This window comes from Ambystoma mexicanum, chromosome 10 (genome assembly GCF_040938575.1).
Source record: "Ambystoma mexicanum isolate Mex_15411 chromosome 10, UKY_AmexF1_1, whole genome shotgun sequence".
Lineage (NCBI taxonomy): Eukaryota > Metazoa > Chordata > Amphibia > Caudata > Ambystomatidae > Ambystoma > Ambystoma mexicanum.
In genome coordinates, this window is record NC_090932.1 from 1575810480 (window position 1) to 1575829051 (window position 18572).

Below are 18572 nucleotides of genomic sequence, written 5' to 3' on the forward strand. Positions count from 1 at the left end.
CCCCTCAGGGCTGCCCTACACAGCCGACCGTGAACCATTGCTTCCGCAGGCGGTCCTTGCTCTCTCCTCCAGCCGCCGCAGAACCCTCTGATGCTCCTGCTTCTCGGAGGGGGGACTAGCTAGGGGGCACCGCTTGGTCTCCACACATTCTCCGAGCCGGCCTCCGGGCAGTCTCTGGTAGGCAGTCTCTCCCTCCTAACCAGCTTCCCCTGTGCTACAGCCACTTACCTGGTATGGCGATGCTGCATAATACAAAGCATTTGACCTCAAAGCTATGGAAATTCACCTAACCCGGGGGGCGGGCGCCTCTCCGCAGCCCCTTCACCGACCCTTCCGCGGCCGCTTAGTCCTCTCAGTGCTCCGCCGCTCCTATTCTCTCCCTCCTCCCTTCTGTGCACCCCGGTCCGACCCGGATCCACGCTGTAGTCTCGCAGCCCCTCAGCCCCTCCGTGCGTCCTTCCTCTTACTCCACAGGGGGGAGCGGGCCGCAAGATCGTTTGTGCGTGGCACTCCCCACAACAGTTCACCTCCCGAGCTCCGCGAGGCACACAGCGCAATCTTTGCCTGCTGTCCTTGCTCCGGGGAGCCTCCCGGCCCCTCACTGTGCCGCCCCTCGCCACCGCGGCTCCTCCTCACAGGCTCCTTCCATCGGCCGCACACGCGGCGCCTGCTTCCTTCACCGCGGCACCAGACTCGAGGTGCTGCACGACTTGTCAGCCCGCACCAGTTAGCTCTCTGCTTCCACCCCATTCACCGGGGTCTTCCTGACCGCAGTGGACACCTGTTGATGGGGCGGTGGGCACCACTCAGCAACCGGGTCCGGAAAGCACCGTCGACATGTCTACTCAGTGCCGGCAGCCATTTTGGAATCGCTGAATTCTTAAAGAGGCAGGAGAATCGGAAGTGTAACGACTGTGACAGGTCTTTGCCTTAGACCTGGGCCAAGGTGGGGTAGTGTAGGGTATGCCTGGTGTACCTCCTCTGGGCCTAGCAGCACAGTGTCGGTGGTGGGTGGCAGGAGATGCCCTCGTGTCATCCACATCCATGATTCTTGGGAAACAGGCAGGGGTCCCAGTCACAGTAAATATTACCACCATTTCAGTGTTATACCAGAATAGGAATATAGTTTGGAATGACTAGCAAATTTCTCCAAAACATGGATTGCCACTTTATCAAGACAGTTTCTACACTTTGAATGAGCTGAGCCCTAGTGTCAATATCCACATAAATGTTTCCAGGTAAGCTCAGATCAATAGAACAAGAGATCTTCCTCCGTAGGTGTGATCAAAATGCATATAAATTCATGACCACATGATTAGACTTCTTATAGTAACACTTGACAATTATATTATTTCTTTTAGTTTGGGACAAAACAAAACTAACCTCATTTATAGAGTTATCTGAAGCGTATTGGCTTCTATATATTATTCCAATACTTCTTTTTGTCGCTGGAGGCCAACCGGATTACATGTAAAAACAAGAGTATCCTCTGCATGTAGCAGACAAATGAATTTCAGTCTTTTCAGGCTTCTATATTGTTACATCGTCAGGTATTCTTGGCCGAAAAAACTCATCAAATGTTCTTTTTTTAAATATTTGGGTGGGGGGAGGTTCCCCCATCCCCGTCACTATTATCTAGTCCCTATTCCCCACACTCCCAACCCCTTCTATCTCCTTACCCCTCCACCCTATATTTTCCTTCAGCTGAAAAACTATGAAAAAATACCTGGTGATATAACAACATCATATCCTTTTGAGAACAATAGAATTTACCTTTCACAAAAAACCTGGACGATGATGCTGTCAGATAGCCCACATCGTTGTGTGGACGGGGCGCCATTGCGGCTCTAGGACACGACGTCCAGGACGTGACGTCAGGGGAAGGGGAGGGACGGGGGAAGGTTGCAGCAGTTGCTGCCTGCATGTTAATAAAGAAGGTTGTTGGCACATCAGGCTCCTGAATATTATTTGGTGCGTTGGCCCCGGCGCAGGCGAACCCCCGAAGGGGGAACAGACAATGGCGACGAGCGGGTACGTGTCCCACTACCACCGTGCCGAGGTCTGCAGCCGAGCAGTGTAGCGCGTCGGCGTGCCTTCGGGCACGGCCCCAGCGGGAAGAGCTTGGAGCCGCCTCTCGAGAGACAGCGGACCCTTGGTAAACAGTGTGGGCCATAAAAGACAATACCGCAGCCACCCAACACAGTCCCACATTAACACTCCATGTGAATGATACCCCGCTAAAATTTCATATAGACACCGGAGCGACGGTTAATATCCTCAGCGAACAAGCGTATGAATCATTGACACTGCAGCCCAAGATCAAGAAAGCCGCAGTAGACATTTATCCCTACGGCTCCACGACCCCTCTGCCGTGCAAAGGCATGATCACAGCCTGGTGCACTCATAAGGAACACACGGCGAAAGTCCCCCTACACATTCTGAATACTGAAGTTAACAGCGGATGCATCTTAAGCTTCCGGACTGCTCTAGACATGGGACTGGTGCATGTCTTATACCAGCTGATGGCATATAAATACTTTGCTAAACCCGACGCCATCGAACAATCATTCCCAAAGCTATTCACTGGCCTAGGCAAGTTGAAAAACAGGAAGGTACACCTTCACATAAATCCTCACATCAAACCGGTTGCCCAGCATTATCGAGGGATTCCGTTCAATATTCAGAGGCAGGTGGAAGAGGAACTGGATAAACTCATCAAAATGAACATCATTGAACCCGTGTCGGGTCCCACACCATGGGTATCACCCATCGTCCCTGTCCCCAAGAAGTCACCGGATGGGTCCATACGCCTGTGTGTGGACATGCGCAGAGCCAACATAGCCATCAAAAGAGAAAGACACCAGGCACCCAGGATCACTGACATGATCCATCTCCTGCACGGCGCAAGAATCTTCTCAAAGCTAGACCTTACTAAAGGCTATCACCAGATCGAAATTGCGCCGGAATCCCGATATATTACTACGTTTGTTACCCACTTCGGTCTTTTTCAGCATAAAAGACTCAATTTTGGCATCTCCTCCGCTGATGAAATTTTTCAAGAAAAGATTCACAAGGTGATAAGACACGTGCCAAACTGCTTGAACTATTCAGATGATGTTTTAGTGTTCGGCAAGTCACAAGAGGAACACAACTTGGCACTCCACAGAGTGTGTCAGGCACTGGATGAAGCAGGACTAACGTTGAACAAATCGAAGTGCGAGTTCTCGAAAGGATCTCTGAGATTCTTTGGCCACATTTTCTCGGACAAAGGAATGAGACCAGATCCGCAAAAAGTCAAAGCCCTCAATTCAGCCACTCCCCCCGTGAACACCACAGACTTGAGATAATTTCTGGGCCTAGCCAGTTACTGTTCCAGATACTTGAAAGACTACGCCACCGTCAGTAACCCGCTACGCCTGCTCACACGCAAGGACACACCATTCGTCTGGTCAAAAGAGTGCCAAGAGGCATTTGAGGCAATACGAGAAGCCATATCACAAGCTGAAGACATGGCATACTTCGATGCCAGCCGCAACACCAAACTGATCGTGGATGCCAGCCCGGTAGGACTCGGCGCCATACTGACACAAAAAGACCCTAAAGAACCACGGAACAGGCATACTCACAGGTGGAAAAAGAAAGTCTGGCGGTAGTCTGGGCCTGTGAATATTTCCATCTCTTTCTGTTCAGCAAGGAATTCACTATTATCACCGACCACCGGGCACTGCTCACCATATATGGAAGCCCGAAAGCCAGAATGCCGCTGAGAATAGCGAGATGGGGTCTGCGCTTACAGGACTACAGATTCACAATTTTACACCGACCGGGGAAAGAGGAGAACCCCGCAGATTACCTCTCCCGCCATCCAGTAACCACGACCGCGTCCCAGCCATCCATAGCGGATGCATGCATTAACTACATCACACATCATCTACAACCACTGCCAGTCGGATGGACAGAGCTGTCGGTGCAGTCGGAGCTGGACCCAGCACTACGTATTGCAAGGCACTGCTTGCAAACCGACAAGACGACCCTCATGAGACAACAGGCCAGAGGAGAATCAGAGACAACACAGGAGGATGTCAAGTGGCTTGACCAAGTCCGGGAAGAACTAACAGTGGTAGAGAACAACATATTATTAAAGGGCTGCAAAGTCGTCATCCCGAGAATCCTCCGTGACAGGATAGTACACCTGGCCCACGAAGGACACCGAGACGTGGTCGCCACGAAGCGCCTCCTTCGCCAAAAAGTGTGGTTCCTGCAGCTCGACCGACTGGTAGAAACCATCGCAGGGAGCTGCCACATCTGTGCCCAAGTGGCGCCACTGCCACATCCAAACCCCTTACAGATGTCACTGTTGCCGAACAAAGTGTGGGAGGAGTTAGCAGTAGATTTGTTTGGACCACTGAACAATGGGACACACGTGGTGGTACTCATGGATGAACATTCGAGAGACCCGGACGCCCAGATCGTGGAAAGCAGCGCAACATCAAGCGTCATCCCAGCACTCGACAGAATGCTCTCAGCTTATGGCATTCCCAAGGTCATAAAGTCGGATAACGGTCCTACATTCATAAGCCATGACTTCCAGAAGTTTGCAAATTACATGGGGTTCCAACATCGACGAATAACCCCCCGATGGCCCCAGGCCAATGGCATGGTCGAAAGGTTTATGGCCAATATCAAGAGAACACTACAAATTGCCCATGTTCAAAACAAGCCATTCGAGCAGGCCCTCAACCCACTGCTCAGGGAATATAGGCACACGCCTCATAGCATGACGGGAGTATGCCCTGCAGACTTGCTGTTCAGGAGGCCGATCACCACAAGGTTACCAGAAGACCCAAGGCCGCAAGAACTGTCGCCCCTGGAACAAGAGGCGAAGGCAAACGATACCGCAAGGAAGGCAAAGACAAAGGAAGTCACTGACAGGAAAAGAAGAGCTCGTGAAAACATAATGCAACCTGGTGACGAAGTATGGCTCAGGCAATCCAAGAATCGGAAGGAGGAAGCCACCTTTCCATCCACCCCTCTCATCATAACTCATAAGAAAGGCACCATGGTCACTGCACAAAAGAGTGACTGCTCGGCAGTGACCAGGAACAGCTCGCATTTCAAACGTGTCATACCGACTCAAGGAGGCCAGTGGGCAATGGACAGAGACAGCGAGGATGACAGACTACAAGAAGCAGTTTACCAAGGAGACGGGGAAGAGTCAGGAGTGGAAGCAAGCACTCCACCACCCGCAGCAGAGAGACTAACCCCAAGCAAGGCGAGGCGTCCCCAGAGGAGCCGCATGAAACCACTTCGCCTCATAGAGGAAATGGGGTGAGGAAAAATCATGGGACTCGCATGCTAAAAAGGGGGGAGATGTCAGATAGCCCACATCGTTGTGTGGGCGGGCCGCCGTTGCGGCCCCAGGACATGACGTCCAGGACGTGACATCAGGGGAACGGGGAGGGACGGGGGAAGGTTGCGGCAGTTGCCGCCTGCATGTCAATAAAGAAGGTTGTTGGCACATCAGGCTCCTGCGCATTATTTGGTGCGTTGGCCCCGGCGCAGGCGAACCCCGAAGGGGGAACAAAAAGATGTAGCAACAGACCAAACAAAAGTAGTCCTTGAACACCTCCCCACCCCCAGTCAGCCTCCCTTAGCATTTGACCATTCGCACCCTACACGTCATTCATCAACTATCTTGGACAGCCCCGTTGCTAGTAGGTTCACAGCCCACCACTGAGCAATAGTCGCCATTATAGACTGTAATGCTAGGGACTCCAGACATAGAGCCCTTTCTCTCTGTGCGTAGAGACGCTGCACCCCACTGATGATGCCGAAACAAGGCAGTAACACATGTATGGGTTCGCTGTTGCTGCTCCTTGGTTGAGATGTGGATTGCTTATCATTTTTTCCGTGCCCATCTGCCCTTGTGGGTGGGACCAGACTGATATGCAAATCGGTGTGTTTCCTCTGGTAAGTTACAATGAGCTCAAATGTGGTTGTAGACCCATGTGAGGGGATGCCATCCTGCAAAACAGGTTATTTGGGAATGTTCATTCTCAGGAGATGCACTCTTACATTGTTGACAAATATAACCCATGCACCATCATATTCAGGGCAAGCAGAATTCATGCACCTTGACAAAAACAATACCCACAAAAAGAAACAAGAATCATTGTATGCAGGACAAGCATAACCAATGCAGCATCACACCCAGGACAAAAATCCACCCATGGACTATCACATTCAGGAAAACCCCAATCCATGCAACATCCTACATAGGAAATCTATAATCCATGTACCGTCCTATGCATGAATTCAATAACCACATGCACCAACCTATCAGGGACATTAGAAAAAAATGCAACAATCTCTTCAGGAAACCAAAACCCCCCCAATGCCCTATCCTATTGAGGAAAACACACAAGCCATAATACACCTATCCATACCCTCTCCCATACACCATTATATCAAGGGAACCAGAATCCCATGCATCATCTTATCTAGGACATCAACAACCCATGCACCAACTCGCCAAGGATAAATATACACCAGTGCACAGTGTGTCAACTCATTCAGAACAGCAAAATCCAAAGTACCACCAACTCATGCACCACCCTATCAATGATGACCAATAAACCATGAATTATCCTATACACAATGCTGATACCACACGCACAATACTACATCAGAGACCATTAATCCATGCGCTGCCCTGTGGAGAGCACCAATAAGATATGCACTATCCCATCCAGAACACAAACAAATTACATGCATCATGTTATTATTATTATTATTATTATTATTATTATTATTATTGTTATTATTATTATTATTATGGTATTTACTGAGCGCAGACCTAGCTTCGGGAAGCAACAGAGCACTTTACAATCAGTAGGGGGAAGTGAGGGAAGCGGAGAAAAAGAGAGCGGGGAGGTAAGGGGAATGGGCGAGGTTGGGTAAGTTGCAGCAAGGAATCTCAAAGCAACCAAGGGAGGTGACAGAGGGGAGCAGATCACTGAGTCTCAGGTAGGTTGAGGAGTGCAGGATGTGAGGAGCTAGGTGTTGGGGAGAAGCCATTCCTTGAAGGGGAAGGTCTTGAGCTCTTTCCTGAACTGTAGAAAAGATGTGGATGGGAAGGAGGTTCCAGAGTCTTGGAGTGTAGACAGAGAAGGCCTGCCTTCTGGCTCTTTCCTTCCTGCACATCTGCATTCCCAGACAGGCATAATGCATGCACCAACCTATCCACCACACCAGTAGTACATCCACCATCATCTCCATGACATCAATAACCCATGTGCTATCCCATCCAGGGCACCCTTAACCCATGCACCACCCTATTCAGGACAGCAGTAACCTATGCTGCATCCTCTCTCAGACACAAATAATCTATCCTTTTCTCACATAAACCTGTTTTGAAGCTTTACATAATCCAGCCATATTTCTAACAAGGACATTCAATAGCCAGCTCTTTCTTAACTACGTGGTCACTAATAAAAAATATATTTTCAACTATTGTTCTACCAGCCAAGGAATTTACACAGCAAAAATGTAATCATCTCCTTTTCAGCAGTAGGTGATTTTGTACCCATGCAATCAATCAATGGACAAACTGCACAAGCACAAGTTGTCTTTACATAGGGAAACTCACCTTCCTGCCAGTAGGCAGCCTAGACTAAAATGTGAGGCTCCTTGTCACAACAATAGCCTGCATTTTCTCCAAACTAGGATGTGATCAACTGTGGGTCTTTTTTTAAAGAGTGTGTGTTAGCTCTGTTGTGTCCAGATCAGTACTGTGGAATCGTTCCATGAGCAACATTCTACATGGAGTTCCCAGCATTTGCTATGGAACTGTGTGAGCAACATTCTTCTTCTTCTTCTAAATTACTGAATGCGTGGGCGGACCCACGCAGGCGCTTCCCCATCCAATAGGATGTCTACACAGAGTTCCATGAGCAGCATTCCACATGGAGTTCCAAGAACTGGCTGTGGAACTGTGAGAGCAACATTCTACACAGAGTTCCCAGAATTGACTCTGGAATTCAGTGAGCAGCATTCTACATGGTGTTCCCAGGATTGACCGTGGAACACAGTGAGCAACATTCTACATGGAGTTTGTAGAATTTGCTATGGAACTGTGTGAGCAACATTCTACATAGAGTTCCCAGCATTTGCTGTCAAACTGTGTGAGCAAAATTCTACATGGAGTTCCCTGCATTGGCTGTGAAAATCTGTGAGCAAACCTCTACACAGAGTTCCCAGCTTTGACTGTGGAACTGAGTGAGCAACATTCCACATGGAGTTCCCAGGATTGACTGTGGAGCTCAGTGAGCACCATTCTACATGGAGTTCCAAGAATTGGCTGTGGGACTGTGTGAGCAACATTCTACGTGGAGTTCCCAGCATTGGCTGTGGAACTGTGTGAGCAACATCCTACATGGAGTTCCCAGCATTGACTGGAACTCAGTGAGCAACATTCTACACAAAGTTCCAATAATTGGCTTTGGAACTGTGTGACCAGCATTCTACATGGAGTTTCAAGAATTGGCTGTGGAACTGTGTGAGCAACATTCTACATGGAGTTCCAAGAATTGACTGTGGAACTCAGTGAGCAGCATTCTACATGGAGTTCCCAGGATTTACCGTGGAACTCAGTGAGCAATATTCTACATGGAGTTCGTAGAATTTGCTGTGAAACTGTGTGAACAACATTCTACATGGAGTTCCCAGCATTGGCTGTGGAACTCAGTGAGCAACATTCTACACAGAGTTCCCAGCATTGACTTTGTAACTCAGTGAGCAACATTCCACATGGAGTTCCCAGGATTGACTGTGGAGGTCAGTGAGCAACATTCTAAATGGAGTTCCAAGAATTGGCTGTGGAACTGTGTGAGCAACATTCTACATGGAGTTCCCAGCATTGGCTGTGAAACTGTGAGAACAACATTCTGCATGGAGTTCCCAGCATTGACTGTGGAACTCAGTGAGCAACATTCTACACAGAGTTCCCAGCATTGACCTTGGAACTGTGTGAGCAACATTCTACATGAAGTTCCCAGCATTGGCTGTGAAACTGTGAGAACAACATTCTGCATGGAGTTCCCAGCATTGACTGTGGAACTCAGTGAGCAACATTCTACACAGAGTTCCCAGCATTGACTTTGGAACTGTGTGAGCAACATTCTACATGGAGTTCCAAGAATTGGCTGTGGAACTGTGTGGGCAACATTCTACATGGAGTTCCCAGCATTGGCTGTGAAACTGTGAGAACAAAATTCTGCATGGAGTTCTGTAAGGATATTTAGCAAACAGCACAGAGTACAGCGCTACTGCACAAGTAGCAACATTTTTTTGCAGCACCACCACCACAAGGGTGCGGTGCATTGCTATATGGGTTAGCAGATTAACAAGGAAAGACAGACTATTCAGTAAAAAACGATTTTAACATATAAGATGCAAATCTATTTTTACAGTTAAAAGCACACGTGTTCATTTAAAAATGCACACTATTTTTCACCTGAAATGCCTATATTGCTAGAGACACATTTGAAAATTAACAGCTAACCTATTAACCATTAACCTGACTAATAAAACCTTATTTTAATATAACCCACTAATAAAATGTGTTCTCTACTGCAGAATTAGGCATACTCTGAAAACCATTTGAATGAGTGTGCAGATTTTTTTTTTCTTCTCTTCTCTGCCTGATTATCCGTGTTGTTGTGCACAGTAACGGCAGGAAGGAGGAAGTCAGATTTGCAACAATTGCAAATGTATAAGCGAAGCTATTGTTGAAGAGTAGGAGGATGAGAGATGATGGATTTCATTGGGACACGTCATAAAGAGGGCTGAGAAAAAAGTTTTAGTGGGCAGTAGCAGGGAAAAAGACAGGCAGACATCTTTCTGCACTACTGGGGAGAAGACCTGGCTGTGGGGTCTTGACTGAATGCAGATTCCTGTGTCCTGCTGCAGTCGACATTGGGGAGAGCTGGAAGAAAAACCTTTCCACTGGCTGAGGCAGTCCTATCTGAAAAAGCTGAGAATTCCAGGCAATGACCCCGGCTTGAGAAGGCAAGCGTTCCTTTTTGCTGGAGTTAAGCCAAGAGAGCCACATTCACAGAGAGAAGCCTCTGAACAGATAAGGTAATTACCTAACTGGGGGAGCTGTGTGTGTGCACGGAAATAAGTCAGTGTAGAAAAATGAAAGTCCCGTGCGTGTCTTAATCAAGTGCTAATGTTGCAATTTAAGTTCTGTTCTCCGCCACTATAATTGCAGTGTGTCATAGAAAATGCTTTTACTGTACCATTTTATTTATTTCTGTAAAGAATGAGATCATGTCTAAATGCAACTTTTATAATACAGAAAATATTTGAAAACAGACGGGTGGTTTATTTTCTATTTACCATTACAATGCCAATGATGTGGGGAGATTTTTAAACAGTGCAATGGTCATTTTAAGACAGATGTGTGCATGTCAGAATCAGTATGAATAATTGTGAGTGACTGTAGTATAACTTGTTGGAGGTACATGAGCCAACGGGAAGAGAGACTCTCTGAACATAGCTCCCTACCGTATATAAGGTAGTGGAAATTACCACAAGACTACCACATATAGCTCTCTGTCGTAAATAAGTCAGTGAGTTTGCCCATGGTGGCGCACCAACACTATCACTGGAAATTGTGGTATCCCTAGAATGCAGGTCTGAGGTCTCTCTAGTGATCACACGAAAAATCTAAGCGAAGATAAGGGGTTCTGGACATTGGGGCCACAAATAAAACAAGGGAATTATGCTCACCAAAATACCACCAACCACGTATACCAAATATGCAGGTCTGGGTGCTGAAATAATGCATGTCCATTGTATTATTGTTGCACATGGCCAAATCTGAATACAAAGAGTGATTATTGCTAAGTTATTTTTCGGCGGTAATAAAATACCGTCAGGCCCCAAATCTCCACAAAATACCCTACATATTTATGGTGCGTTGGTGGTATAGTGGTGAGTATAGTGGTGAGCATAGCTACCATTGAATGTGGTACCCTGCCGCCTCTCCTGGGACCTGGGAATGCACATTTGCTGTTCTAAGTCCCTACACTTTTTAAGGAGTCTGTTGGCTTCATCATGCAAATAATTATTTTCATCACTCATTTTATTAATTGCCTCCTGCATATCGCACATTTGCATTTGGCATTCATTGAACTCTTTATTTCTCTTGTCTCTTTCTTGGATCATTTTAATCATTTCTTGTTCTGCACTCTGGAGATCACCTTCTTTTTCGCAATGTTCTTTTTGTAAAATCTGCATTTCTGAAACAACCTCATCTTTATCCTGCCTAATGTGATCCACTAAGGCTTTTAAGTGTGTCAATTCTTGCTCACTATCTTCAAATTGTTTCTTGCTTTTGGATAACTGAGTATCAAAGTCTCTGCATTTTAATTGCATGTCTTTTTGGCATACATCCAATTCTGCTCTCAACATTTCCTGATTTTTACTTGCCCCATCTAATTCAGTCTTTAACCTGTTAATTAGCTGAGTATCATTCTCTTGCATTCGCAGGGACTTGTTTAAAATAAACCATATTTTGCCGCATAGCCGTATTAAACAGTCTTTCTTTTGTCTTCAAATTCAGGCGCCGGCCCACCTAGGCGTGACCATATTTTTTGATTAAGGAAATCTAACACCATACACATTCTGTGCATGATGTCATTGCCCATGTAAAATTCATTTTGTGCTCCACTCACTATCCATACATTATGGTAAATTGTTTTCTGCCCAATGCTAATTTTAAGCATGCATCTGCCTGTAATTCGGTTTTCAAAGTCTGGACTGTCCAACCCAGAAACATATTGGTTTTTAATCCTAAATTTCGGGATTTCTTCCCTCTCCATAATTTTTTGCAACAATTTCTCATTAATGAAACTCCTTTCATGTTCAAGCGCTAAAGTGGCTTTTATTGTTTTAAGATAATCATTTATACCAACGTGAACCCATGGTTGCTCATCTTCCATGTGTATCTCTGCCAGAGTGGTAATGTGTTTTTCTGAATCTGTTTTAGGAACAATATTCTGTTTGCATGTATTCTCTTTTAAGTAAAAACGTAATGTGTGCTCATCTATAGCAGTCTGCCAATCTTTCCTTGGGTCCAAGTATATTTGTACAGGTAGTTTTTCATTGTCGCTCTGATCTTTGTCTTGACACATTAATATAACAGTGACACTAGGTATGCAGCTATTCTGGAGATATACCTCCACAGCATCATTTGTTTTGGCAACGGGTGAAGTTAGTATTGTGCTATGTACTTAATTTGTTTATTTTCTATTTTGATTTAGACAATTAACATTATTTGGTCGGAGGTTCCGGGATCAGAGGCCACGGGAGACAATGGAGTCCTGGAGTCCCCTGGATGAAGACCAAAAGATGCCTGCCTCCAGGTGGAGGTGAAGACAAAATAACCGGAATGCCAAAAGAGATGACTACTGTGGATTCAAGATTGCCAAGATGAAAGAGTACTCGAATGAACCGAATAACATCGCTGGTCGGGACATACCAAAAGAGACAAAGCAAAAGTTCCGGCATATGAAGTTCCACGTATTTATTATTTTATTTATTTATTTTAACTTGTTATATTACTTATTTGTTTTAGTTAGTTGTTTTATTTCATTGTTTTTAATTGACTTGGAAAATTTAAACTTAAAGTAATGCCACTTCCACTGAGAAGGCAAATGTGGAACATTTTATGAACTGATGGACTCAGATGAAATGTTGATTGCAAATTTTCATTGATGCACATGAATATTCATTTTGTTGGATTGCTATATTGTAAAAAAAAAATAGAACAAGTTGTTTTTAGGAATTGGCTTGGATTATAGCCAAGTTCTAAAAACAAAAGGAGGGTATATGTAAGGATATTTAGCAAACAGCACAGAGTACAGCGCTACTGCACAAGTAGCAACATTTTTTTGCAGCACCACCACCACAAGGGTGCGGTGCATTGCTATATGGGTTAGCAGATTAACAAGGAAAGACAGACTATTCAGTAAAAAACGATTTTAACATATAAGATGCAAATCTATTTTTACAGTTAAAAGCACACGTGTTCATTTAAAAATGCACACTATTTTTCACCTGAAATGCCTATATTGCTAGAGACACATTTGAAAATTAACAGCTAACCTATTAACCATTAACCTGACTAATAAAACCTTATTTTAATATAACCCACTAATAAAATGTGTTCTCTACTGCAGAATTAGGCATACTCTGAAAACCATTTGAATGAGTGTGCAGATTTTTTTTTTCTTCTCTTCTCTGCCTGATTATCCGTGTTGTTGTGCACAGTAACGGCAGGAAGGAGGAAGTCAGATTTGCAACAATTGCAAATGTATAAGCGAAGCTATTGTTGAAGAGTAGGAGGATGAGAGATGATGGATTTCATTGGGACACGTCATAAAGAGGGCTGAGAAAAAAGTTTTAGTGGGCAGTAGCAGGGAAAAAGACAGGCAGACATCTTTCTGCACTACTGGGGAGAAGACCTGGCTGTGGGGTCTTGACTGAATGCAGATTCCTGTGTCCTGCTGCAGTCGACATTGGGGAGAGCTGGAAGAAAAACCTTTCCACTGGCTGAGGCAGTCCTATCTGAAAAAGCTGAGAATTCCAGGCAATGACCCCGGCTTGAGAAGGCAAGCGTTCCTTTTTGCTGGAGTTAAGCCAAGAGAGCCACATTCACAGAGAGAAGCCTCTGAACAGATAAGGTAATTACCTAACTGGGGGAGCTGTGTGTGTGCACGGAAATAAGTCAGTGTAGAAAAATGAAAGTCCCGTGCGTGTCTTAATCAAGTGCTAATGTTGCAATTTAAGTTCTGTTCTCCGCCACTATAATTGCAGTGTGTCATAGAAAATGCTTTTACTGTACCATTTTATTTATTTCTGTAAAGAATGAGATCATGTCTAAATGCAACTTTTATAATACAGAAAATATTTGAAAACAGACGGGTGGTTTATTTTCTATTTACCATTACAATGCCAATGATGTGGGGAGATTTTTAAACAGTGCAATGGTCATTTTAAGACAGATGTGTGCATGTCAGAATCAGTATGAATAATTGTGAGTGACTGTAGTATAACTTGTTGGAGGTACATGAGCCAACGGGAAGAGAGACTCTCTGAACATAGCTCCCTACCGTATATAAGGTAGTGGAAATTACCACAAGACTACCACATATAGCTCTCTGTCGTAAATAAGTCAGTGAGTTTGCCCATGGTGGCGCACCAACACTATCACTGGAAATTGTGGTATCCCTAGAATGCAGGTCTGAGGTCTCTCTAGTGATCACACGAAAAATCTAAGCGAAGATAAGGGGTTCTGGACATTGGGGCCACAAATAAAACAAGGGAATTATGCTCACCAAAATACCACCAACCACGTATACCAAATATGCAGGTCTGGGTGCTGAAATAATGCATGTCCATTGTATTATTGTTGCACATGGCCAAATCTGAATACAAAGAGTGATTATTGCTAAGTTATTTTTCGGCGGTAATAAAATACCGTCAGGCCCCAAATCTCCACAAAATACCCTACAGTTCCCAGCATTGACTGTGGAACTCAGTGATCAACATTCTACACAGAGTTCCAAGAATTGGCCTGTGGAACTGTGTGAGCAACATTCTAGACGGAGTTCCAAGAATTGGCTGCGGAACTGTGTGAGCAACATTCTACAAGGAGTTACATGTTTTGGTTGTGGAACTATGTGAGCAACATTCTACATTGAGTTCCAGGAATTGGCTGGGCTGTGGAACTGTGTGAGCAACATTCTACACAGAGTTTCCAGTATTGACTGTGGAACTCAGTGAGCAACATTCTACATGTAGTTCCCAGGATTGACTGTGGAACTCAGTGAGCAACATTCTACATGGAGTTCCAAGAATTGGCTGTGAAACTGTGCGAGCAACATTCTACATGGAGTTCCCAGCATGGGCTGTGGAACTGTGTGAGCAATAGTCTACACAGAATTCCCAACATTGACTATGGAACTGTGTGAGCAACATTCTACATGGAGTTCCAGGAATTGGCTGTGGAACTGAGTGAGCAACATTCTACACACAGCTTCCAGTATTGACTGTGGAACTCAGTGAGTAACATTCTACATGGAGTTCCCAGGATTGACTGTCGAACTCAGTGAGCAACATTCTACATGGAGTTCCAAGAATTGGCTGTGGAACCGTGTGAGCAACATTCTACATGGAGTTCCCAGAATTGGCTGTGGAACTGTGTGAGCAACATTCTATACGGAGTTCCCAACATTGACTGTGGAACTGTGTGAGCAACGTTCTACATGGAGTTCTAAGAATTGGCTGTGGAGCTCAGTGAGCAACATTCTACACAGAGTTTCCAGTATTGACTGTGGAACTGTGTCAGCAACATTCTACGTGGAGCTCCAATAATTGGCTGTGGAATTGTGTGAGCAACATTCTACATGGAGTTGCAAGAATTGGCTGTGGAACTGTGTGACCAACATTCTACATGGAGTTCCAAGAATTGGCTGTGGAACTGTGTGAGCAACATTCTACACATAGTTTACAGCATTGACTGTAAAACTCAGTGAGCAACATTCTACACAGAGTTCCAAGAATTGGCTGTGGAACTCAGTGATCAACATTCTACATGGAGTTTCCAGCATTGACTGTGGAACTGTGTGAGCAACATTCTACTTGGATCTCCAAGAATTGGCTGTGGAACTGTGTGAGCGACATTCTACAGGGAGTTCCCAGCTTTGACTGTGGAATATTGTGTTGCATTTACCTCTAACCTGAGCTTCTGCTGGTGAGTCGATGTTGATTTTTGGAGGCTGCTGTGCTCTAGGGGGCCTTGCTATCAGTACTTTACAATAAACCAAACCAGCAGTTTGATCTTATGCCGATTCTGTCACTTTCATTATAGACTTATAATGCATTCATTTTCAAGTATTTTAAAGTGCCCAGTTTCAACAGCCCCAGAACCCATTTTCCCTCTCGCTCTATGGACTTTTCATACCGTCAGTGAAAGAGTCAGTGTGAGGAGTGGTAGGATCCCAGACGTTATTCCGTAGCCAGCCAGCAGAAGAGTTTTCATGCCAAACCTGTCGACCAGCAAGCACTGAGGAGCAGATAAAAATTATGAGTGCTATGATCATTTACGCATTAAAATAGCAACATACAAAATACGGGATTACATCCGCCTCCCCCCTTTCTGCCTCTCCTCTTGCTGTAAGCTCAGTATTTGATGTCATATATAATATATCATGCATTTGGTGCTCAAGTCCCACAGAAGTAATGTTTCTGGGCCTAGCAAACAATGATGATGACATCATCACGCTTTACACTTTCGTCACATCTGTACAAGCCTCACTTTGGAAGAAGGAAGGCCAGTGGCTGCTACATGCGTGCTCTGCGCAACCTCAGGCTGGGAGCTGAATGATCGTCTGTGAAGCAGGGATAGAAATAATGATTTAATAAGCCTACTTGATGGTGAGCGATACCCAGGAGCAAAAGGGAGCTGCTAGGTATAGGATGTCACCCAGTAAGCAGGAGCTATGCCTGGGGAATCAGAAGCTAGTACACAGTGTGCAGCAAATCTAACTTCCATATTAGCTGCATGTTGTACTTTTTTGTAAGTTAGCTAAGACCCAATATGCTTTAAATGTCTTCTAGATGTTCCCTAATGCCCTATTATAATCGTTATCAAACTCTTAGGGTTAATGCCACGTAGCTATATGTGTAGGCCCTAGTTGGCCTGACAGGTCAAACGTAGCTCTTGATAGTTGAGGGTGTCGGGCTAAAAAGACTCTACTAGGCGACAAGCAGGAGCTAATTGATGTAAGCAGTTTCAATCCCTGGTGAAGAGAGTTCCATATGTATTTCACGAGTTACCCATCCTTACAGAAGGCAGGACTCAATGTGTGTGTCTGTCCTGGGATGTGATTTGCAAGAGCAAGCCAGAAAGCCCAGAACAGCCTGATGATGCCATTGATGGTCCCGACAGTGGAGTAACTTTTTTGAAAATGTTGGAGGCAGGGGGAGGGTCGCATGACATCTAAAGGAAAGGGGAACCCTGCTTAATGAGGGGGACATCATGGTGTGCCACAAAGGCTGGGGGGACAAACACCCTGCCCCCAGGCCCCCTGAATGCAATTCCTTATCAGTTAGAACAGGGATCTATTTTTAAAACAAAGGACTTGATGTTTTCTTTTTGCATACGCTCAATGACAAGGGGACCAAATGCCATGTTTCCATGTACAGCAATGTTTGTTTTTATTTTCTCTCATAGGTTTATGCAGCAGTAATAATGTGGGTAAGATTTGGGGGATATATTATTGTTGATTGGATTATGGTGCTTAACAGAATTATTTAAAAAGTATTTAGACTGGTGTGGTGTAAGGATTTTTCTTTTATGTTTCCAAAGCGTTATATTTCAACTGGGGAAAGTAATTAGAAGACGCTGTGGTGTCCACATCACAACGGTGAAAATAAAATACTGTAAAATCAGAGAAACGTGGAAAAGTATACATAGGCAAGCTAGACAGTTTGGGTGCTGGTATGAATGTGCTCCACTCTGCATGCTAAAGGGGGAGCAGAGGCCTCCCTGGGCATAGGTCTTTGATGTATATAAACCATTGACAAAATCCATATGTGATATCTGACATTATTTATGATCTTACTGGGTTCCATAATTGTGCTAAGCCTGGATGGGTGTTTACAGTCAGCCTGGAGTGTGTCATAATTATAAAGGAGGAAGGTTTGTCTTATCATGGGGCAGTAGTATAAAGGTACGCTCACCACCAAATTACCACCAAAATGAAGTAATGTCAATTAACGCCAAAATACTATGATACTAAAATACCACCAGGTTAGGTAATACCCCTAAAGACAAAATCTCTTACAGAACCAGTGGAGTGAGCAGATTTGAGTGGGGAATAGGGATGCAAGGAGGGTTTTGTTTCAAGGCAGAGTTGTAGATCCATGAATCGAGAGCGTCCAGAAAGATTTTCCAACTACCAATCGAGTTTGTGGAAGAGACTTTTAAGTATAGTTGTGTGTCTTCAAATTACTGGTGCAGCGAGACAATATCACTATCCAGGGTTTCACCAGAGACTCCATGCACAGGTTAAATATCAGGAGGAAATTAAGGATCCCTGTGGGACTCCACATTTTGGAGGGTGTGCATGGAAGCTGGATAATTCTTTGCATATTGTGATACAATTTTCAGAAATTATGCAAAGTAGACCAGGAATGTAATGCTGCAGCCTAGGATGGTTGATATATATGAAAGGGGTAGTCCAATAACAGATGAGACTTGACATGACATGTTGACAAACCGATGGATGTGATCTTGAGTACATCTGTAGCCAGTCTGACAACAAGTCAACAATTCACTGACAAACACAGTGTTTCACCACTGCACTTCTGAACTACAATGCATTGGTTATGGAAGGGGGAGTGAAGTCCTCCACCTGGCAAGCAAGGAGCGAGGGAGCCCTATCCTGCAGTCTTATTCTCAAGGCACAAATAGTACTCATAACAGAGGAACTCCTGCG

General features: G+C 45.0%; 1 protein-coding gene across 4 annotated transcripts in view; it reads right to left on the reverse strand.

Annotated features, from left to right (window-relative positions):
• Positions 1–18572, reverse strand: part of LOC138492611 (solute carrier family 2, facilitated glucose transporter member 11-like) — a 419436-nt gene that overhangs the window by 116990 nt on the left and 283874 nt on the right. For all 4 annotated transcript variants that reach the window (XR_011276228.1, XM_069619902.1, XM_069619903.1 and 1 more), the window contains one exon: positions 16034–16135. Coding sequence is in view for 3 of the 4 variants with exons in the window: in XM_069619902.1 (XP_069476003.1) it covers positions 16034–16135 (102 nt within the window). In the remaining variant the exon portion in view is untranslated. The remainder of the gene's footprint in view (positions 1–16033; positions 16136–18572) is intronic.